Source organism: Scardinius erythrophthalmus (assembly GCF_964197995.2).
Source record: "Scardinius erythrophthalmus genome assembly, chromosome: 19".
NCBI classification, from domain to species: Eukaryota; Metazoa; Chordata; class Actinopteri; order Cypriniformes; family Leuciscidae; genus Scardinius; species Scardinius erythrophthalmus.
In genome coordinates this window covers 9,556,795-9,581,638 of record NC_138239.1, presented here as the reverse complement: position 1 = coordinate 9,581,638, position 24,844 = coordinate 9,556,795, and the positions used below count along the sequence as shown (strand labels likewise).

At 39.5% G+C, this 24,844-nt stretch overlaps 1 protein-coding gene across 5 annotated transcripts in view; it reads right to left on the bottom strand.

Moving 5' to 3' along the window:
• Window positions 1-24,844, bottom strand: part of dnmt3ab (DNA (cytosine-5-)-methyltransferase 3 alpha b) — a 51,639-nt gene that overhangs the window by 8,702 nt on the left and 18,093 nt on the right. For 2 of the 5 annotated variants that reach the window (XM_081393912.1, XM_081393913.1), the window contains exons 5-15: window positions 20,688-20,734; window positions 20,037-20,183; window positions 10,040-10,381; window positions 9,054-9,212; window positions 8,355-8,462; window positions 8,050-8,206; window positions 6,803-6,952; window positions 4,370-4,414; window positions 4,192-4,271; window positions 515-627; window positions 246-429 (exon numbers count right to left, since the gene is read on the bottom strand). In XM_081393912.1, coding sequence (XP_081250038.1) covers window positions 246-429; window positions 515-627; window positions 4,192-4,271; window positions 4,370-4,414; window positions 6,803-6,952; window positions 8,050-8,206; window positions 8,355-8,462; window positions 9,054-9,212; window positions 10,040-10,381; window positions 20,037-20,183; window positions 20,688-20,734 — 1,532 coding nt within the window. Of the gene's footprint in view, window positions 1-245; window positions 430-514; window positions 628-4,191; window positions 4,272-4,369; window positions 4,415-6,802; window positions 6,953-8,049; window positions 8,207-8,354; window positions 8,463-9,053; window positions 9,213-10,039; window positions 10,382-17,163; window positions 17,481-20,036; window positions 20,184-20,687; window positions 20,735-24,844 lie in introns of those variants that run through there. The other 3 variants (XM_081393914.1, XM_081393915.1, XM_081393916.1) reach the window with 2 other exon arrangements.

The following is a 24,844-nucleotide window of genomic DNA, read 5'->3' as shown; positions in this document are numbered from 1 at the left end:
GCTCATTGTCTTGGTTCATGGCTTACAACTATTTAACTAAGACTTTATTTAAAATCCCTATGGATAAAATGAATGGAAAAAATACTTCCCGGAACCAGCGCCGCTGAAAAAGTGGGTGATGCTAATCCACTCTATATGGGCTGTAACAATTGCTAAGGGCGGATTGGTCAATGACGATTTTAAGGTGGAGCTTAGCAACAGGGAGAGTTTACTCTCGCAGTCTTCAGCCGACAAATGTCACTTACAAAGTCCTGGTCATGATTGTTGGCAAAGAAGTGCTGCAGTCTGCAAGTCCAATCTGCCCGGCGCTGCAACAGCCCATACTGAGTCTTCGGCCCACACATATAGCAATTCCACGGGTCTTCTTTAATAGCTGTCTGCGCCGCGCCGGGCCCCACCAACAGATCCACACATTCCACACAGAAACACCTGCAAGAGACCGAAAAAACAATGGAGACACCAATGGGACTGATGCAGGATTGAAGTACAACATGTAAATATTACCTCATCTCACCTGCAACAGTTATTGTTTCCGCACATGAGCACTTCCCTCCCTCCACAGCAGATAGTACAATACGACTGGTAGCCATCGTCATCGTATTGATACGCACATTCTAGGAAGCAGTTCTATGAAAGCACAAACACATCAAATATTAAAGGTCCCGTTCTTCGTGATCCCATATTTCAAACTTTAGTTAGTGTGTAATGTTGCTGTTAGAGCATAAATAATATCTGTAAAATTATAAAGCTCAAAGTTCAATGCCAAGCGAGATATTTTATTTAACAGAAGTTGACTACATCGAACGGCCCGTTTGGACTACATCCCTCTACTTCCTTCTTTAATGACGTCACTAGAACCGTTTTTTGACTAACCTCCGCCCACAGGAATGCTCCCTCAACTCTACCGAAATTCGTTTATGTACTTGCGCACTTCTTATAACTTACTGTGTTTACTCAGCTCTTACGGTGATTTTCTGAAGTAAAACTGACGCTTCATCTTTTGTGTGATGTACAATAAACTTTATTAAACTCATCAGTATATGTTTGATCATCATTCAGCAGCAGACTTGTAGGCTATTAATAAATAATGGATACATAGCCTACAAGCAGATGACAAATACGTTATAATAACCGTAATTAAACTACTAAACCATACCTGTTTCATCTCTATACAGCACTCTGACTCTGTAGGCATTATTGTCCGACTCGAAATGAACACCGTTACTGAGAGTTTCTGATATTATCATCATTCTGTGAGATGAAATTGTCCTGAGAGACTGATGAGCGCGAGCTTATGAAGCTCCGCCCCCTGTGTCGTCCAGCAGCAGCTTATTTGCATTTAAAGGGCACACACTAAAACAGCGCGTTTTTCTGAGCCACAAAAAATGACAATTTAAACATGCTGTAAAAAATGATCTGTTGGGTATTTTGAGCTGAAACTTCACATACACACTCTGGGGACATCAGAGACTTATTTTACATCTTGTGAAAAGGGGCATAATACGGGACCTTTAATTAGTTTGTATAGAAGAATACATGGTTGACTAAAAACGTGGAATTACAGAACTGTTCAAAAACAGAGGAGAACGTTTTGTGGCAGTTTATTGATTATTTTTGATTGTGTTTCATTTGTTTAAAACAGAAATCTATACGATATATTTGCGAGATCAACTCATTCAAATATTTAATCTCATATTTTGCCATTACAATTCTGGCTAGTATTAGAGTGATGTCTAAAGGCCCTATTTTAACGATCTAAGAGCATGGTCTAAAGCGCACGGCGCAAGTTCACTTAGGGCGTGTCCGAATCCACTTTTGCTAGTTTAACGACGGGAAAAATGGTCGGCGCACCCGGCGCATGGTCTAAAAGGGTTGTCCCTATTCTCTTAATGAGTAATGGGTGTGTTTTGGGATTAACATGCGTGAAACCAATCAGAGTCTCATCTCCCGTTCCCTTTAAATGCCAGTTGTGTTCGCGCCATGGCAGATTTGCTATTTACATGACGGAATTTGATAGTGGAAAGACCGAACGCGTCTCCAGAGCGCAAACGAAACTGCTCGTGCAAGAGGTAAAAGTGCGCAAGCAGACCATCTACGGGACAAGCCGGATTCCACCATATCTTTATGCACACAATAATAATCTTTTACATTGTAATCCTTTTATTTTAAATATTTGGCATGTTTATGTGCAGCTGCGCATCCCTGTGTGTTTAATAAGCAGAGCGTAAGTGCGTTGTGGACCCGGCTGTAGGCGCACATTACTAACGCCCTCATTAAAGCAACAACATGTAACTTTTCAACCTTCATAATATATTTCCAAGACCCTTGTGATGGTACATCGACTTACAATAGGTTGAATGAGACGTCTGCCAGAGCCTGACGGGGTCTGTATCGCTTTTACTGGCACTATGTAACTTCGGGGTGCGGGTAGTAACCTGCACTCAAAAAGAACTACAAAATTCGACTGCTTTACGGCATACGTCACTTCGCCCAACACTTCCTCAAATGTGGCCAACCAGCGCGTTTGTTTTCGTGCGTCTGTTTTCGTCATGGCTGAAGCAGCAGCGAAACGTAAGAAGTCCAAGGTTTTGTCGGAGTAGAGTCGGAAGAGGAAAAGGGAGAGTGATAAACTGAAAGGCAGGACGAGGATCAATATGGGTCGAGCATTTGCTCGCTGGCGTTAGCTTATGGAGGAGGAGTGTTACCAGACCGATGCTGACTTGGCCGTCATGCTGTTGAACTAGTAAGTAACTGTAAATTGCTTGCATACTATCTTTAGTTTTTCTAATCTGTTGTCTGCCTGGCTACGTTACGGAAACTATCTGGTCCTCCATTTATTTATCTTCATGAATCAGCTAGTAGATGAGCGAATTATCAATCTGGTAGCTAGTAAACACTAACATGTGTTAGTTTTAGATGGTTAGGATGCTATCGCTATTATTCTCGTTCAGATTTGAGCATTGTAATCGACATGCAAATCGCAAATGTTTGAGTTAAAATGTTTAGTCTACTAAATATGTATAAATTATAAAAGGAGGAAGATTAATAATATTATCATTGCCCATATGAAAAGAAGCCTACATGCTTCATATACAGTAACCGTAAATCATTTTACGACAGCGGTAATGGACAATTCCGCTTCCAACCTGTAGGGCGACCGCTGAGGAAAAGTTCCATGTTGTTGCTTTAAATAACAAAAAAAAAATTGCGCCATTGACTTTAGACCAGGTTTCAGTTGGTCAATGGCGCAGTCTATTTCTGTTTCCTCAAAATAGCAACGTGCCAACAATGCTCCTGAACACACCTCGTTTTCAGACCAGCACACCCATGGGCGCAAATGCATTTGCTATTTAAACAACATGGCGCAGGATGTGAAAATGATAACTGCGTCAGGCTGAAACTAGCAAAAAACACTTGCGTCGCGCTTGGCGCTGCTTTGCGCCGGGTGTAAGATAGGGCCCTAAGTGTTAAATGGTTGATATTCAAAATCTACACTATTCTCTAAATAAATAAGAACACTAAGGGATCACAACATTATAATGTACAGTATAAAATATGAAACTACACATTTAGATTTCTGTTAAAGAAAAAAGCGTAAGATAGTACTACTTAATGACTAAATTTAATCTAAAAAAGTACTATTTAAATAAAAAAAAGGTGTAAACAAGTGTCCACAATTAAGCATACAATATATGATAAATTATAAAATATAAAAAGTACTAATAAAAAATTAAAATAGTAATTAAAAAGTCACTAATATTGCCTTGAATACTAAACACAATCAGTTCCAATAAAAAAATAAATTGCACATATTAACTTAACAATTATCGTACTCAACTAACTTTAGTATAACTCCGTACAGCTAACATCTTTTACTCCACTAACAAACAAACTGCATTAACTAACATCTGCACTGACAACTAAATAACTGGCTGTATTTACAGTATGTGTGATACCTAGTTTGTTGACTGTCTTTGTCTTAGTATTTGATTTTTATCTACCTTACTGGCACAATGTTTTGCCTTTATATCCCTGCAAATGATCGCATACAGCAAACAGTATGTAACATTTGTTAGAAGTTACTGACAAAAAAAGCATCCGCCAATAATGTAAATGGACATGACAAAATTACAAGTGGCGAAACAAAGCAGCGCTTTAGGAAGTAGGAAGCAGGAATTTCCTGGCTTTTACCTTACAGCTTTGGCACATTCCGCCAATGAAGAGCGGGTGCTCCAGGGAAACATTAAGGCTGCCACAGGACATGCAGATGTCTGGAAGTGTTCAAAGACAGAGAGAGAGAGATTTTACCAGAGACTAACACTGACAGTCAGCAATGAAACACATCTCAATGTGTATGTGTAATACATGCCTTCAATGTTTCTACATTTTTGACGAACTTCGAATACAAGCCTCTCTGAAAAACAACACACAATAAAAAAGACATTTAAATATTGGAAAACTTCCCAGTGTTTCAGACATTTGGCTCATTTCAACTTGACTTCTTGTTTAATGGAAATGCTAGTGGTTTACATTTACATCACTTTGGCAATTATGTAATATTCAAAACAATGTTTTACTAGCATGCCATGAATTTTATGAACTGAAATAATGTTGCTAATTGTAGTGGTACTACATATTAAATATGTCAGAAATAATTGATGACAGACAGCTGAATTATTGAAAATCTTGTTAAACTGAATAAAAAATGAATGCAAGGTTTGGAGTCATTTATTTCAGTTGCACACTAATGTTAATCTCAAAACATACTAGTTCATCATACTAGTTTTGACACTAGTTCAAAAGTGTTGCCCATGCAAGGTAGAATCAAGCATTCCAAAGCAGCAAGAGTGCTGTGAATGAATGAATGAATGAATGAATGAATGAATGAATGAATGAATGAATGAATGAATGAATTCATTAATGAAGCATTTGTTGTCTACTGTTCAAAATGTTTGGGTCAGTAATTATTATTATTATTATTATTATTATTTTAAAGTAATACTTTTATTTTAAACTTTTTGCACTTTTGGACAGTACTTATATTATATTTTATATTACTGATTAATATTACATTTAATGCACCACTTTTTATTTTTTTATTAAATATTAAGTGTAATATTTGGTAACACTTTATTTTAAGGGGACGTAGTTACACGTTACTACATGTACTACTTACTATAGTAATAACAGTAAATTATGCATAATTACAAGTAACTAACCCTAAACCAAACCTTAACCCTAACCATAACTCTATAGTAAGTACATGTCGTTAATTAATATTACTCAGTACTTATTTTAATAAGTACAATGTAACTGTCACATTGTCACACATCAGACACTCAGGGAGAAGATCGGGAACAGAACAACCAAAACAAGTAACGTTTATAACTGACAAAGAACCAGACAGAACACAGGGTTTACATAGGCATTAACATGCGATCCCCATGATCCAATCAAGCAGATCGGATCATAAGCCAATCAGGACACGGTGCGTTTACACCTGTCCACATCAAGTGGCTTCTGTGTCTGGATAACAGATTGGATCTCGTATTCCCGCGAAAAAAAAAAAAAGGATGGCTCCGGTGCAAAGTCGACCTGAAGTGGTGGGTTTTCTTTTAAAAACAGTTTTCAGTCGGGGGACATTTTACAAATCTCGCAAAATGATAAGGATGAATAGGCTGCAAGTACTAATAATGTGGATAGATGCCGTAATGGAAACGGTACAGACAAACGTATGGGTCCGAGGACGTTGCCAGCTGTGGTGGGAAAAATGTGCGTTTTTTACAGAAAATTAATGGTTCTGCAACTTTCGGGTGAGAACTGCGAAGGCAAACATTTCAGTATATTTGCGATGTATTTCGCACTCGACTATATCGCAAAACCACACAGCTACGTGCAGCAATTCCTGGAGAATTCCACCTGTGAATGCAGACACGATGGCTGGATTGCGTTTACATTACACTGAGATCCGATCACAACGCATCCTCGGCAACCTCCGAACCTGGACACGCTGATCGGATAACACTCCGATCAGAAGCGCGTTTACACTTGTCTTTTCCCAATGTGTATGTTGACAACATGCGGATACATCTCGCATGTTAATGCCAAGTGTAAATGCAGCCATAGACAGAACTGAAGAGCAAATTAACAAGACACACCTGAACTGATCTAACAATCAATCAAACACCATAGAAACAAACAGACAGGGGGCGGAGAAAGACAGAACTGAACTAATTGACAGAACAGAGTCAGACAAAGACAGAAATCAAAAGAGACTGACAATGTGACAGTAACCATGTCACCTTAAAAGAACTAAAGAATAATAAAAAAAATATTTGTATGAACTACTGAATTGTTCCAAGTGGAGTGAAACTCTTGACTTTATGTAACCCAATGTAAAGGAGATGGTGCAAGTCTGCTCCAGTTTACCTCTATTTGATTGGTTAATAAAGCTCCATGCTGATTTAATAGCTCCTCTCTTTATTACTACTGCTAGGTTTTCCTGCCTTAAAACATGGGCATACATTTTCTTATTATAACAATAACAAAACAATAATATGCAGGTAAAAGTTTTATCTGCAAAAGCTATGTTTGAACATGTGCCATAATTCAATACAAAACGTGTCTCTTTAAACTTGTAGGATTAGCCGAGACCCCTGTCAAAGTTCCAGACACACCCTTCTGTGTTTACTCTGCCGGCTGAGCAGATGAGAGCGCTAATCCTGATTTAGCATGTGTGGGTGTGTGTTTATGAGTGAGGAACTCTTTGAACTCGCTGACCTCCTTCAGTGAGAGAGCTCACCTCGAGTCCGCTCGTCGATGATGTCTTTGACCTTGGGTTTCTCTGTGGCTGTGCTCTTGCGGGGCTTTTTTGCTGGTGGGGGCGTATAGGCCGCCGCCTCCGGCTCCACCCACATCTCTGGATAAACTTCCTTGTAGGGGTTACGCTCCTCTGAAAAAGGCACAATGGTACATATAGCTATTCGTTAATGGATTATGTGGTGTGTCTATGTAAATGTCCAGAGGTCAGGATTGTATAGATTTCAATAGTATTTTCTTACAAGCTTAATTCCTGGAGGACTGGCATGTGTACAGGCTTAAGGGATAAACAAGTGCACTTAAAAGCCAAAATTCTCAAAAATCACTGAACCGAGGAACAGTGACCATCTGAAATCTCACCAGATTGCACATTTCTGGTTAAAAACAATGTTAAATAAAACAAACAAAAAACGATGAAGAAAAGATGAACTCACTGAAACTATTACAGCATGGAGAAACTTTCCATTTCAAATTGAAAAATAAAAAGTTATTAACAAAACGTGATATTTTAAAGAATCAGCGTGCATGTCTTTTCCATTCAATGACAATTCATAGTGATCACGACTGGCAGCAACACCAAAAAAGGTTCATAAACCTTTTCGTTCACTATATTCCAAGCCTTCTGAAGCCATATTGAGCTTTGTAGGAGGAACATGCAGAAATTGAATTCATGAATCACTGATAACCTTCCCCTCAAGTGAGCTCTCGACCCAATCATTGAGTCATGGAGTTGGGAACATATCAGTTCAGTTTCCGAACCCCATCAACTGGTTTAATGAGAAGAACAGGCTCAAATGAACGATTCAATCACTGATCCAATTCTCATGTTCTATCAGTGAATCATTCACAGTGGTTCTTGAGTTAACAGTTCACTGGAGGGGAAGTTATAACGGCTTAAATGTTATTCTGATTCCCACAAAAAAGGTATATGTGGAAATCAGAAGATGGGAACACTTTCATGGTGCTTTTGGGTTTTTTTTGTTTTTTTTGGAGTTTAACAAATTTTGTCACTAAGAATTGTCATTGTAATAGAGATACATGAAAATTCTATAAGTTTGTGTACCACTGAAGTCTCTCTTTGTGTCCCACTGAACAAATAGCAGCACATGAGAGTGAGTAAATGACAGAATTTTCATTTCTGGACAAACCATCCCTTTAAACAAGCTTGACATTTTCCTTTGTAAAGCAAGCAGATATATGCATATCAAAAAGAAACCGCAGCAGTCTTACCTTCAGGCGGCTCTAAACCTTTAGGTCCTGTGGGTTGAAATCCCGTCATGGCCCATTCAATCATCTGTTTGTTTTGCATGTCTACTGACTTAGAAGTGTCAGTATCGTCACTCTCCAGGCATGTGAGGAAGGTTTTGCCTGCTCTAGTGCTTGCTGCCTGCAAGGAAGGGCATTCAAACGTTTTCTTTAGATAGATTTATGCTAATCTGAGATATGAATATGGAATACAATATACTCGGGAACAATAAACTAGAGACAAAGAGCTTTGTTTAATACTTAAACATGTACCACAAATGAATTCCTACCTGTAGCACCTCAAAGATGGCTTTCTTATACATTGGTTGTTTATTGTAGGTTGGCTGGTGAAAGGCGTTGGTGAAGGAACTCAAAGGCAACAGTTTCTCAACACAGACCTACCAGAAAATATTAAAACAAAACAATACAACCTCTCTCAACAGCAATGGTAGCATAATGTTGAGTGCCAGATAAAAAAAAATTATTTGCGTGAACTTGAACTTAAACTCATCCCCTTAAGTATTGTAAGAAAAAATTATGTGGACGTCGATGTGGAAGTTTATTACAGCAATAGCAGTGGCAAGGTGCACGAAGCACCTTGGGTTCACCGGCGTCAGAAATGAACCCAGAACATCCAAATATTAAACCTTTTATCCTGTTCATAATGTAAATGAAGTTGCTCTTGTTGCAACAGCTGTGGTCTGTATGTTAATGAAGTTTTGACACCCCATTGTCTGAGAAGGTTCTCTGTGTCCCACACCCAGTCCCATTCTACAATTGACTACCATTTGTTCAGGATGTGATCAACCCAAATGGTGAAGAAACAATATAACTTGACTGTCTTTCATCTCTATGATAATTAAGCCATTTTGGGGATGAGCTCATTCTAAAATATATTTTGGAGTGGAATCTGGGTCGAGGCAGACAACAATTTCTTACAGTATGAACTTGTTTTATACCTTCTGCCACAAAAGTGAATACAAACTTACCACAGAAAACTTGCCGTCACCAAACCACATGACCCATCTGGTGCCTTCGGCCGCCCGGCTACGTCCAGTCATCAACCAGGATACAATTCGTCCAGGCCACCAGGAGAATCCTCGTAACTTTCCCCACACAAGCTCACCAATGCCGAAACCTCGGCCATCCTGCAACATACAACCACAAAAGGGATCCACTTGTTATTTCGATCACTTCACATAAATACAATAAAATGTGTACTGTTCATAACCTAACCTTTGTCTTTTGCATTGTCTTTTAATTTCTCTTTAATTAATGTCTTTTTATTTATTTTGTACCGTCTTGACTTTCAGTCTGTATAATAACTCTTTGGTGATTGCTATAAATAGGCAACCCTGGATCCTGCCACTTTAACAGCAGTTGTTGTGCTGAGATGCTGGTGTAACCATCCTCACAAGGTGCTTTTGAACTTTTAAGTCTAAAGGTCACATTTACCGTTATTCTGCAAATGCTTTGTGGGTGGTGAGGGTGAAAGATATCCACATGCAGATTTTGCAAAGGGTTCACATTGTGTCAATACTTTTGCCCACAAAATTTTGCAGAAACTTCTCTAATGTGACCACACCCTAAGGGCAAGACGATGTACTACTATAGTTTTAGTATAGTTTCAAATTACTCCCAATCAACAAATAAAACAAACTCTTCAGCAAAGACAGACCCGATTGTTTAAACCTGGCTTTCAGGATAACTTGGCCTAATCCTGGGATTTCTCAGAGAATAAATTGCCTATCAGCAAGCAGGTGTTACTGTCAAAAGTTACATTTCTGCTTTGATAATGAAACTAAATACACTTTCTTTGAACAACAGAAAATCTGACGTTTATCCTGGAACTTATCCGGCTAACCAAACAAGCCACAATTGCAGAACGAACTACACAAACCGTAGAAGATCTCCAGCATACTATTTCAAAATGATCAACCCTAAGCCACAATGATGATGAGGAGGAAGCTCGTACCTCGTACTCTGACTCTGTGTCAGCGGACTTGGATAAGGTCTTGTCTCCATCCCCTATAGAAACGGGCTCTGGGGTGGTGGCAACAGTTGGAGAGGCTGGATCTGTAGGTTGCTGCTGCTGCTGTTGGAATGGTGGAGGTTGCTTCTGAGGAGAAGGCTGGGGTTTGATGTTGGTCTGAGGTTGAGCTTGAGGCTGTAGCGGTTGCTGCTGCATTGGCGGCGTTGGTGGAGGAAAAAGCAGTGGGACGGTGATTATGGAGCTCTCTTTTTGGGGCTCCGACTCTACCTCGCCATGGTTCTCCATTGAGTTTATCACAGACACCAGTTTCGCCTTCTTTTCTGCCTGCAACGTAGGGAACAGCGGGACAGGAAGAGGAGGAGGTAAAGCACACAGAACAGCAGTGGCTTTCCTGAGAATAGTACAGTTCAGCGCTTGAGTAATGATGACTGCTCAGTTTGTTTACAGTTCTTTAATCCCACGTGCCAACACAAATATCCCCATCCTCTTGATAAAGCACAAGTGCCGCCCCTTTGAATGTGATAAGTGGCAGAAACCTGTGAAAACAGTCCCCTTTTCATTGCAGTGAATGCTGTTTGCGATCACTTCGTAACAATGAGTGCTCCCCCCGTGGCTGTGATTGATGCGCGCTGGAGAGTTCAGCGAGTTTGTCCAACCTGACTATAAGCTATTAGGTCAAAAACAGAGGACACGAGCCAAGCCATGACTTAAGCAGCTCACAGCAAATCCCCAACAGCTGCACCTCTCTCGTCCTCTCGTTCTCTCTCACTCGCACGTGAATCTCTTTCACAGCTGTACTTTCTCTGCTGCTGGGGTCCGACTCCATCTCCAATTACACTCACACACACGTGAACCTGGCAGAGTCGCCCATGTGTGTGTCTGTGTGCAGAGAAAACGGTTGGATCCGTCCCCAGAAAGCTCTCCCTATGTCTCTCTTTAGCTAACTCCCTCCATTATGGTGGCTATACATTCATATAAGCCCGCAAAAGGGGGAGAGAGGCTCTGGAGCCAAGAGCTCATGAGTGTGCATGAATAGACAGTATGATGGTGTGGAGTAGAAACATGTGGCCACAAATCAAGAAGCCCCACTGTAGTATATAAATATCTGCATGGCTTCACTGGCTGCTTCGATGAGCTGGGCCATATGTGCCAGGCTGTTTATCTTTGACAGCGGTTGATGGTGGAAAGAGTATTTAAATGTATGCAAGCCATTTTGTGCAAATGAGCATGTATTTATTTCTGCAGGACTGGGCGGCACAATGGCACTGTATATACCAGTGGTTCTCAACCGAGCCTAAGTAAACTTCCAAGGGAGCTGCAAGATGTCTTAAAATAGTCATTTTGTAAAATGTGTATAGCGCTTTTCATAACACAAACAAGTTGTTTCAAAGCAAACAAGTAAAGCGTGTTTCGCAACTTAGCAAATGTTTCTAAAGTTGAAGAATACTGTTCTATAAACTCTGGAAATGTGCATTTTAAAGGACAAATCACAACATCCAACATTGTATTTGAGCCACAATATTTATAGTTTCTGGTCCAATGAATACAAGCGGTTTTGTCAGTATTTAAAAAAAGAAAATTGCTGTCCACTGCACCCAGCCTTCAATGACACCCAGCCTTAAAACAACAACTGAGAATGTGGAATAGAGGAAATTTAAAGCCGTGACATCAGCATGACAATTAGAAAGCTAATTCCATGTTTCCTGATGTCCTCTAGTCTAGAGGAAGCCTGTACAAGGAAAACTACAGAGGACGTAACACAGAGCCTTGGGGGACCCCATGCTTTATTGAACTATAGGCTACAGATTTGTTAGATTTGACAGTTTCTCATTTACACAAACAAAGTGGTAGCAATATGGAATATGGATTATATAAAATGTATAACTTTTTTTACAAAGATGTAAAGAATGTCTGTTGTAACAAATGGATCCAAAAAACTTTTACACTTGTAAACAATTTTTTTGTTTTGTTTAAAGGAACAATGTTTTGAAGTTTAAATCACTAAAAATTAGTTGGTAAGTACTTTTTAAAATAAAAATCTTTGAAAATAAGCACCTTTTCATTTCAACAGATTTATAAGTACATATATCACAGGCTGTGCAGAGGCGCCTACAAATATTGACTTTGACAATAAGAGGCACAAAAGTTGACACCCACTGTTACATACCACGCAATGATAAAAGTGTTTAAATGCTGCTACACCGTTTATACCATATTAGACATATTTATGGGGCTATCAGAGGGCAAGACTGTTACACTATTTTCATTCACTTGTTTTTTTAATGAATGCAGTACTTTTAATTTCAAAAGTATTTAAATAACTAGAGTATTCAATACTAGACACTATTGTAATGGTTATTCAATATATATAACCATTGTTGCATTGAATTTCCATCAAACACTACTATATCGTGATGTCTACTGTTACTGTTACAATTACCTATAATATGTATATAAGATCCTGTCATACACCAGTGGCCTGATTTAACATTGATGTAATCTTAGTCCAATCATTTGAAGCCAAGCATATAAATGGAATTAAATCAGAATAAAATTGAAATCTGAACTCTTATATAAGTAAAAGAAATTCTTGAGCTACCCATGACATGATTGCGGCTCTGTTCACTCTAAATGTACACAATTTACATTCCACACAACGAGCTGAACTCACCCTATGTGAATGGAGAATGATAAAAACACCTGCTTTTTATATAAAACAGACACGTGACGTCTTACTATCTACGCCTTACGTTGTCAAAGCTATCATAGATACACTAAGACTTTCGAAACTGCTCACAAAAACTGACAGAGGCGGCCAATACTGCAGGCAACTATTGTGTATCAAATTGTACAGTGAGTGGGAGAGAAGAATGTCAACACTGGGGGATGGGAAAGGGTTATTTATATATTTTTTAAAAATGAAAATATCAATAGAAAACTGACTCCCCAAAAACTGGGGGAGGAGAGGAAAGGACTGTGGCTATAAGTGGAGATTTGCTTCTGGACGTGCTTTTTTTTCCCCCAGCTGTAAATGCCCCTCTTCAGGGGCCTCACTGTAGCGAGTCTGGCTCTTGAAATTGAGGAAAGGGGAGATGAGAAGCAAGGAAAGGGGGAGGGTTCCAGGAGTACAGTACTTTACAGTCTTTGTCGGCCACAAACACACAGCCCAGCTCAGGAATAACAACATATATAAGCAGTATGTCATTCACAAGTGAGAGCAAAGTTGTTGTGCACAAGTATAGAATAAAGTATTATATGATACTGCGAAGAAAAAACACAACAAACAGCAACTATTAAAAGAAGTTGTACTATTGTACAATATATACTATTATATTATTTTAATACATTTATTAAAAATTAAGATTATTAACAATTCTAAAAACAGAAAGTTTCCTATTTGACTTCCTAATTGGCTGTATGGCGATCCACTAGAAAGAGGAACAAATAGGAAATAGTAGATTAAAAGCTTAAAAACAGATATTGAGATGCATATAGAGAAATAGTTTTTGAAACTAGTGCTAGTCTTACATTTTGTTAACCATCTCTCACATACCCTCCAGCCACTGAAGTAATGAGATTTAAATCTCTGACTTTTAATTTTCTACATCAGCACCAAGAAAACTTACTGCTAAGCCACTATAGGACTAAAAATGTGAATGTACTGTAATGCTATCTTTAAAACTTTAACTTAAGCAAAAGAACACAACAGAGAATAATATAGAAACGTACAGTACTAAGTGATAAGCAAACCTTTTCAGTCTCAACTCTTATATACATTGAGCAGTACTGAATGCTGAGAAGGGTAAAATTGTGATAAAGTGTTTTTAAGCTCTATGTTGAAACTGGTGTGCTGTATTATAGTATAGCACTGTCTTTAGGAGCACTACCTATATCTGAAAGGAAACACCCATGGCCTTAAGCTTCTCTCCACATTACAATGATTAACCAAGCCTCTTTGCTAACCAAGCTCCTCTGGCAAATTCCGTTTTTCCAACCTTATTGTAATTATTTATATACCATGACATTTCAAGTACAAGCCAATTCCACAATCAACTAATGCAGATGGATGTCTGTATTTAAGACCTTCGTGCATGTTTGGCCCTTTGAATGTGTTGCTGTTCATATGACATAGCCATGAAAAGACAGCCTTACTAACAATATTCTTTTATGACACACAGGGCTCACTATAAGGACTGCCTGAGGCCAGTGTGAGAGAGTTTCGGGTCAGCTGCATTGTCACTATAGAGCTGGTAAGTCCCGCCCATCCGTAAAACCCCAAGTGGACCTCTAGGTTGAAAAATCGTCAATGCAAGTGAATGGGAGAAAATAATTATTTTCTGATACCGTTTGAATTGTGCCATGAATGTGAACATATGTTGTCTGTGAATTTTTTATATAATTTTTCATGTTACGAGTTTGACAGTATATTGTATGATTCTTTGGCTAGCAGTTGTGGAAAAGACATAACGAGAAAGACTACATGTCGCCTATGTGACGTCACCCCATAACACATTTTCCCTCCACTTGTCAAATCACGGTGCTAATGCTGCGATAATCTATGGAGACAGATTGAGATGCCTGTGTGTTTTGTACCCAAATGTCACCATTCAAACCAAATCGGCTGTTCTTTCTTCAGATTCGCGTCGAAAGCAGGGAAGAGTTGTAGTCCACAAAGTGCTCTCACACAAAGTCTAACCGTATCAAACTTCTACCAGCTAAATTTGAGCATTCTTTACACGAAAAATTATATTAAAAATTCACAGACAACATATGTTCACATTCATGGCAAAATTCAAACGGGACCAGAAAATAATTATTTTCTCCCATTCACTTGCATTGACGATTTTTCAACCTAGAGGTCCAGGGGGATTAGCGGAAGGGGCGGGACTTACCAGCTCTATGGCCCTGGTTACCCCTGGTATTAAGATGTGTTTTGGTCAATCGGATAACAAGTGGACGACGCTAAATACAGGTATTAATGTGGTCTACAATGTTTTGAGCTTGTACACTTTTGACTACTTCCAGAGGTAGTCGAAAACCCATTTGACCTGATTGCTTTTGTAGTGTAAACGCTCACGTGGTCGAATGTGTTCGAACAGCAGCAAAAGACCACCTACTCTCCACCTACTGTCCTAAAGTGTAAAAATGATGGGAAGCGCGCTAGCCAGACAGGATTTCAACTTTGTCAGTTGAAGCCCCAAGTTTGGTTTGAAGACGGAAAATGCACCTAGCACAATGTTCAGCGTGCTTGCAGCTATCAGAACGTAAATGAAAGCTGCTGCTCTCCGTACCTGTTTCTGTCGTCTTCGGACGCGTTCATATCTAAATTGCACAAGCTTATTTTGTCCATTAGATTGAAAGATCTGAAAAAAACACATATTTACTCGCCCATAGACCCTCCCCTCTAAGAAATCACGACAGAACTGGTTGAAAGTGGACAAAAGTGACAGATTAAAACACAAGGTGTAAACGGGTATGTGTCTCCCTCGTCTACCTGTGATCAGGTTGACCAAGACGCATCTTAATACCAGATACCAGGTAAACAGAGCCTATGTCACACGTTTGTTGATCATATACATGAAGGTTTGGTCTTACAAATGTAAAAGTTTGGTTTTCTGTGGCAAAATTTATATTGTCATTGCAAAATTGTGCTGATATAAATATGTCAACAGGCTAATCTTATCAAGCTGGCTAACAAAGATGAGTTGTTTTTTAGCAAGAATGAATGTGGTAAATCCAACATTGCAAGAATGATATTCTTGGAAGCATTATAAACAAGTCTGTATTGTCACACCGCATGCAGTGTAAAAAGTTATCAAATATTATGATAATTATATTATATATAAAACAATTCTAAAAAATATATTTATGTGTATTATATTTAAGTGTAAAAAGCCAAGCTTTTCGAACACAACTGATGGGGAATCAATCTGAGGAACATAACATTTTTGGAAACTGTTTTCAAACTAATAAATTATGTTTCTCTTAAACTTTGAACAATATGAGGAATTAATTCACTTCAAATGCTGGCGGCACAGCAGTGCACACTGAAATTCCAACAGGCAGGGGATGAATGGGTATCGCCACTGTGTGACAATCGCATTTATTTTGATGTGACTTTGTGAGCTATTGAACAAAGGCTGTTCACTTTTTAGCCTCCCAAGTCCGGAGAATAGAGGATGCATTTTAGTTTGCGATTGTGCTGGGTCCTTTAAAGAATCTAGTAATTAGCAATGCAGCAGAGGTCAGGCATGCTAAAAGAGTTTTAATGCAAGTGCCTTATTGTTAAAATCTTCTCTTTATTTGTTCACCTCCAAGTTGCTCAAAATGATTTTAGTCTGAAATCTGTAATTTCCTTAAGATTGCAAAGTAATCGTCAAAAGCTGAAGTGTAAAAGTCTGCCTGTTTCAGTCTGTGCAGCCTTGACTCAGAGTACGAGCGAGAGCTGGCAGCGCACTAACACACGCGGTTCGTGGGTTCACTCGGTTCATTCATATTTGCATACCCTTAAAAAGACACACACAGCATTTCCGTTTCAACACAAGCCACAACTGCCGCCAGTTTTACGTGTTTACGGTGCCGACCCAAATCTGACAGATTGAAAAAAGCATTTGTTCTTTGTTTTCAAGCTGAAAAGCAAAACTTCCCTTTTATATAACTCTTAAAGCATTAGTTTGAGCTAAAACATGCTACGTCTCTCTTCAACCCGACTATAAATAACCACAAAAAACCACTGTCAGATCACAGTACTATTAAAAACCAAGTATATGTGCACAAAGCCAAAGATATGCCCTATGCACAACATCCTGCAAGAGGTAGTAAAACAGGAAATACATTCAGCTATCTGCAATCCCACTGTGATAACATACAGGCTAGAAAAACAACCTTTTTAAGCAAACTATTTTGTCTTGTACTTGCAATGTTTTTAGCCCGTTCCGGCACTCTGGCTTTAAAGAGATGGGTTTCCTTTAAGCTACCCGGGGCAGATGGTCCGTAACAAGTCTCCTGGAAATACCTGAAGTCAGCATATTCCTCCTCCAGCAAGTCTACTCAGACATGCACACTGTCCCCTGCGCTATCAACAACAAACAAGCCAGCCGACCTACCCATACACGCCTGCACTCGGCACTTTAAATCCAACGTGTGAGTCGCTTTTTTTCTTGCCCCACTCTTGGCTCAGTGGAGACCGCTTCAAAAAAAACAAAAAAAAAGAGGAAAAAAATCCCAGAAAGCATGAACATTTCTTTGTCTGGGAATTCAGGGTCAGGTGGTTCCCAACAGGAATTCTGGTTGGCTAGAGAGGACTTGCAGAATTTTGGCTGCTGTCCAGGAGGCTGTCTTGCAAGCAGCGCTGGAAATTCGCTGTAAACCTCATCTTCACCCGTATATCCATAGTACGGAGTTCATTTCCACTGCAGAGAGAGTAGTGAGGGGAGAGGGGGAGGAGTGAAGGGAACTGGATGGGGGTGGGAAAGAGGAATCTACTGTAGCGTTGGGTACTTATTAAAAAAAAGAGAGAGAGACATGATCCCCCTGGCTCAAAGAAAGTGAAAGCTTGGTTTTATACCCCCCTCTTCTACGCTAACAAAGCTCTGCTGACTGTATGCGGCTCAGGCCTCGTAGGCAGAGGAAGGAAACATGTCAAGGCCCCTTTCAAAAGGGTTTCCTGCTGCATTGTTGAGTCCGATGAAAAGCGCTTTGAGACAACATGACTGTATAGACCTTCATAGAGCAAACATAGCTATGACATGTTACGATCTGCGCTCATCCACAATGTGCCTATTCAGAGAAAAAGAAAATTCCCAGGCTCCTGACGGAGGATTCCAGCTCTCTCCATGAAGAATGCGAAACGCCCATCTCTCTGGAATTTTACAACGTCCACTCACGAGACAACTGTGTGTCCGGCTAATTTGGTCGTATTTCTGGGATCTCTGACACTTTTATGGCTTATCCTCAAACACAGTGTGGAGAGGGGCAGAGAAAAGAAGAAGGCGGGGGGAGCTCGATGTCGATTGGTTGGCCTCCTTTAGTTACCGAGGAAAAAGAGCGTTATGTAACAGAGCAGTTCTCACAATATAGCACAGTGCCATTAGGAAAACTGTCAACAACCTGCACCTGTAATGGTACTTGAGCGTCGCGAAAGCGGTGGGTAATAACTGAAGGCTAAATTACTGATATTCATCAGTGTTTCCCAACCTTTTTTGTACCCCCACACCCCTCAGTAAAGGCATGTTCATATTAAGAATGCTAACTATAACAATAACTATAACCATAAAAAAAGTCCACAGGAAAGACACAGCGGAACAATACAGTTGGGCGTTTCAAGACATTTTTTTCCAGTTGATGAACCCTAAAAAACCTTTGATAGCCAATCAGAATCCACCTGGCTTTAAAAAGGTTGAGCATTTAAAGCAGGAGATGTTTATAATAAACTGAACGCTATCATCTGTTGGCGTAGATGCTAATATAGTTATCTTTCCTGTTATCGTTCATGGTGTGAATGGACCTTAAGGCTCCAAAACCAAAGGCTTCAGAAAACCTGTTTTGGTCCCACTAGTGGAGCAAACAAATCAATCACTTCACCTTTAAGTCAAGACACATCACAACAATTTCAGCCCTGCACGTGGTTGTAACGTGTATACAGATTCACCATGGCACAAGACAACTGATCTAAAAAAAAATTTTAATTATGATATAACCTTTGATTTTCTTACTGAAAAAGCGCTTTACATATGGAAGGGGGGAATCTCCTCAACCACCACCAATGTGCAGCATCCACCTGGATGATGCGACGGCAGCCATACTGCGCCAGAACGCGCAGAGAACAGAGGAGACGGAGTAATGAAGTCAATCAGTATATATTGCGGTTTGTTTTGAAGGCCATGATGATGGACACAGGCCAATGGGCAAATTTGGCCAGGATGCGGGGGTTACAACACTACTCTTTTTTCGACAGGACATCCTGGGATTTCTAATGACCACAGAGAGTCAGGACCTCGGTTTAACGTCTCATCCCCCCGTCACTATACTGGGCTGTTAGGACCCACACAGACAACAGTGTAAGCACCCCCTGCTGGCCTCACTAACACCTCTTCCAGGAGCAACCTAGTTTTCCCAGGACGTCTCTCATCCAGGTACTGTCCAGGCTCAACCCTGCTTAGCTTCAGTGGGGAACCAGTCTTAAGCTACAGGGTGATATGGCTGCCAGCACTACAGTCAGTAAAGTAGATCAATTAGTGTTACAATACAACAGTACAGTGTCCTAACTGGGGGCGTTCTTAGGGGCTGTGCAACCGTTGCAACCGCACCAGGCCCAGCCCTTTAAGGGGGCCCCACATCCTCTAATCACACTAGGCCCCGCACCATACTAGGTATGACCCCGGTCCTAATCTAGAGCAACAAGTCTCCAGTCTTTTTTTTTCTTTGTCTACACAAAAACGCTCAGTCAATCAGAACTAGATATACACCAATATAGATATGTTGATAATATCGAAATATAAAAAAATTAAAACTGTTTTAGGTTACGTCAATGGGAAGCTAAACTGAAAATACAGGAAATATGCATGCACAATTAAATATTGGATATTTAATACAGATACATTTAAAAAAAATCTCTTATATCAGCCAATAATCAAACTGAAAGAAAACAAAAAACACTTATCTGTAAATCAGACTGTTTCAAACTCACTCATTAGGGCTGCCATTACTTATAGGCAGCCTCTGATTGTTCACTGCATTCTTAACGGACAAGTCTGTGGTTGCTCACAAAGAGGAAACCAGGAAACTGTGAGAAGCAGCCAGATGTCTCATGAAATAAATGGTACCTTCATGTGATATCAAATGACTCATCAAATACACTTGGCTTTCGCAGAGTTTATTCGGCACGCTGTCGCCCTGGCAAACGTTCCTGCTATAATAGAAATGCTGAAAGGCTCCCTATCGCTCTTCCTCTGGGACAGTGGTGAGCAATGGTACTCACCTCCAACTTCCACTTTGCCAGCAACTCCTCCCTGGTCCTCTTGCTAATGTAATAAGGGTCACCGGCCTGGAAGGTTACTCTGGGCATGGGTCTTTGACGGAGGCTGACTTCCCAGCCCACACCCCCACGGAGCCTCCCGCGAGCTCCCTGTTTAAAGGGACAAAAGCAAAAAAAAAAGGAAAAGAAAAAATTAACGACTTTGTCTCTCTCTCTTTTAGTGTGCTTATCTATCTGTGCGATCCTTAATAAAGGTAGGAAGAAGGCGGTTAGTTTGCGAGTGATTTTGGAGCGTTTTGCGAATGGGCTGGTGGGGGACTGGCAAACTTGGGAACTCATCGCTGCAGAGAGGGTTCGAGCGGCCCGACAGATAGATTCCCCCTCTAACCTCCAATCTGGACACGACCAGTGGAGAACAGGGACCCTCGTTTCAAGCAGAGGACCAAGTGTATTTGATAGTTCACCATTAGTGTACCATTTCTTTCATAATCAAATGGCTGAAAAAAAAAAAAAACAGGATCCATGGTAATGTCACCTTCCTAAGATTTTTCTTCTGAGATCTTCAGCGATTAACGGTAAAGGTCGAATTTTCAGACAGAAACAAACGTACAAACATATATCACACACAGGCACACAACAGGAAGACAGTGTTACCTCATTCTTTGCAGAGTCCCCACCCTCGTCTTCCTTGTGCTCCACGTCTAGAGGGAAACAGCCACAAGAACAAGCCATTACCTGAAATGTTTCTGACAGTCCGGATTTGTCGCAATGGAAATCTGTCTTCATCAATCTGCAGTATGAGACCTCAATGATATTTTTGCATCAACAGAAAGTTTCACAAGGATTTTATGTAGAAGAGCAAGCATGAAATTGCCAAAATAAACTATTCTCCTTTGTGTGCAAAGTTATTAACTTGATAAAGGGTTTAAATAAATAGCTGAAAAGCAAAAAAGAAAGCAGAAAGAAGGACCATTTTAGCTTGAGGGCTTTGTGTTACTGAATAAAAGTCCAATGAGAACTTTAGAAACTGAGTATTAATGCCAGTCAATCACTATCAAAAAGACCTATTGGGTTACTAAATGTGTACTGTGAAAAATGCCACAGGGCGATATGCAATTACACATAGTATGATGGTTTCTTTTTGTGAGGCACCAAAATATTACCATTTGAAAAATACCACTGAGATCTATAATGCATATGTGACTGCATATGTAATGGATATGTGAGCTGTACAATCTCTCTTATGATTGGCTGGACTGTAAGCATAAAATCTGATTGACTGATTAAAGATGAAATGGTTTAAAATGCATTAGTGATTTAAAATCTGTCAGAAACAAAAGTGTGAAGAATCAATATGTAAATACAAAAACAATGTTGTGAACACAGTATTTGTGTATTATGAATTGTGCTTTGCATGTCAGATTTTTGAATGAGACTGTGGTTATAACTCTGTGAATCATATTATTTGAATGATTGTGACGCTTTTCTGGTTCCAATCTCAACACAACAGCTTTACTTTTCTCTAGCTTTAATTTTAAAATGTCCTCCTCACCCCATAAGTCATTTCAAAATGTTCCCCTTAAAATGTTAAAGAAAATAAAAATCCACTAAGTGTCAATTCAGAGTAAATATTGTATAAAATAAGTGCTCATTCATATGTTATTATATCGGCCACACTGCTCTAGACATTAGTATCGAAATGAGCCATTGAAAATACCATATCACTCGACCACTGCTTTTTATATCAATATACTCTTTCATTATTTTCAGTATTTCCAAAAGGTTTAAATAGCTTCATTTTTGTAATGGTCAGCACTTTCATAGACTCCTAACAACAAAAGAAACTGTAATTATACTCTTACACACAAACTAAATTATTGCAAACTGTCAAAGTCAATCAAAAAATGCAGGATATGACATGACGTCAACATTGAAAGTAGCCAACAATGACTGTGACTCATTATCATAGCAGTTTTGACATCTCTGTTTTTGCTGCGGGAGAGCCCCCATCCAACCAACACAATAAACTATGTTCATAATTTTAGACTTGGCTATACAGAAGTTTTCAGTTTTTATATTATTAGTGATGGTGTTTTAATTAGCATGTCATGCTTTAGCTGTCTGTCTGAAATATTGCATCATACACAAATTATATAGCCCTACACATTTAGATACACAACTTTCGACACTGTGTTGTGTATTCCTATAGTTCAAATAGTAGAAAAACAGTGCCAAGGACATGGGTTTGATTCTGAAACAATGCATGAATTGGTGAAATGGTCAAATGTGTCTCATTGTGTCTTTGATGGCAGAGGCAGAAATATTGTGTTTTTCAGATGGCGTATCAAGTTAAAAATATCCCAATTCATTTCATTGTGCTCCATTTAGCTGCTTTTGAACACCGCCAAGAAACATAAAAAATCTGCAGATTCAATCAGGACCTAATAATGATTAATAGTATAACAAACTAGTCTGTCTGAACAGTAAAGCATTACCTTTGCAGTCAATAAAAAATAATTAGTAACAGCCTACTATTTTTGGAATAACTTCCCCAACATTATCATACTTTCTTCTTATGCTGTTCATCTTCTGCAAATTCCACAGCGTCACAATGAATCCTCCCAAATTTCTCCTTTTTTGCCCTAGCATTGATTTATACTCTTGACGTCTGTCTCCACATACAAAAGGATGTAGTTCATGCCTAAACAGCTTTGTCTTGGCTGGGTTCAGCAGGTTAGGTCGAGGTTAGCCAGAGGCTACGATTACCAGTGACCTGAAACACTAGCAGGGCTATCATGATGATTCATGATTCAGGAGTACTGAAACTCCCTTCTAACTAGGGTTTGAGAAAGACACCATTACTGAGAGCTCAACAAAGCTTTCTAAAAGCACACCCACAATTCCAATACAGCATCAATAAAACATGGCCCCTAAAAAGCCTTTGGAAGATTCATTCCCACTCAAGTCAAAAATCAGCTACAAAACAAATTCACTGATTTACTGTAGTGTTATATAGAGAATCTGACAGAAGAGTGTATTTCAGCAAACCTTTCTTTTTTGCTTGAAGCTCAACATTAGCACGATATTCAGGTCAAAAGTAATGTTTACCATTAAAAACTTTCCCATATCAAAGGGCTAGTGAGCTGTTCTCCTTCTGAGAGGAGAAAAAGATGAGCTGTCAACTCTGCAAGTTACATAATAAATATGAGCATTTAAGGACAGATACTTATTTGCTAAATGTCAATTCATAAACTTTGTCACTGTAAACTGCAAGAACACGTCGCAAGCAACGCCAATATCATGGGTTTGATTCTGAGGGAATGCATGAATGCATGAAAGTGGCTTTAAATCTAAATCACTACTAAATTAAATTGTATGTGCTTTTCAGCAACAAAAAAAAGTTAATAAAATAAAATATGTTGCACGTATATAGCCATGCACATATACTGTAGATAGACATCTTTAACCGCTGAGTTGTGTTTTACACTGTTTATTTTTAAGGTGGCAGAAGTTTTGTGTTTTCCACATACTCACACTCAGGGTCCGAAATTAACTTTTTGGCTCACCTGCCACGGGGACTGGTAGATGAAAAAATCCACCAGCCAAGCATATTTTTTACCGGCCAAAATAATAAACAGCCTTTTTTTTTTTGTCACATATACATTCATTCAAGTACTTTTAATTGAGATTATAAGGTAGGCAAATTATGTTGAATACAAACGTAAAAAATTGTCCAGAGCAAAATTTGAAATGTATAATAAAAAAATAAAAAAAACTATATATATTGATCAAAATATATGAAATATTACTATCATTGGGGTAAAATAATTATTTTTTTTTTTTTTTTTGTCAGTTTTGTTTCCTGACTCATGTGGAAGGGAAGGCAGAACGTCCTCGGTTAAGTTACTTACGTAACCTCGGTTCCATGAGAGATAAGGGAACGAGTATTGCGTTGCAAACGCTATGAGAAAACTAATTTTATCGAGAAAAGAACGGCCAAAATGTAACTTAAAGCAGAAGCAGCCTGGCCAGCGGCGGAGTATGCACGATCCGCGAGTGCTGAAGACGCTCTGCACGGCTTTTTTGGGGCGACCGCTTCTTCCAGTGGCGGCAGCTTCACATATCCTTTTTCCTCAGCGCCGTCAACAGATAGAGCGTTAACTGTACGTACACACCACCGCCGACTTGAGCTGCAAAGAAGCTCTGTCAAAAAGTACAGGAAAGCTTGACGCTTGTCCGCTCTGAATAGTGAGTGCGCGCACGCGGCCGGGGCTCATTCACTCGACACTCGCGCGCGCTCTCTCTCTCTCTCTCTCTGCTCGGAGGCAGAAGAGCGCGTGCGCGCTGACAATTTTATTATTTTGGTATGAACATTCACCCGCCACTGTGGCGGATAGCCTTTTGAGATATACTCGCCAAACGGAATATCTAACTGCATTTGGCGCTTTTCGGGTGTTAATTTCGGACCCTGCTCACACTTATTACTTTTTTGCAATAAAGGCTTGTTCACACCAAGCTGAATGTTCAGTGCAAACAATTTGGTGCAATAAACATTTGAATTTGAATCTACATCTGTTACTGCATTATGAAAGCACTTTTCTGATATAAGCCAAAAGCACCAAGGCATTAAAGAGCCTTAAATGATGAGTGCATGAAAGAGTCCTAAATACCTCATTTTGATAATCATAAAAATTCTGTCATCATTTACTCACCCTCAAGTTGTTTCAAACCTGCTGAACAACTGTTGATGGACCCCATTAACTACCATAGTAGGGAAAAAAAACACTATGGAAGTCAATGGAGTCCATCAA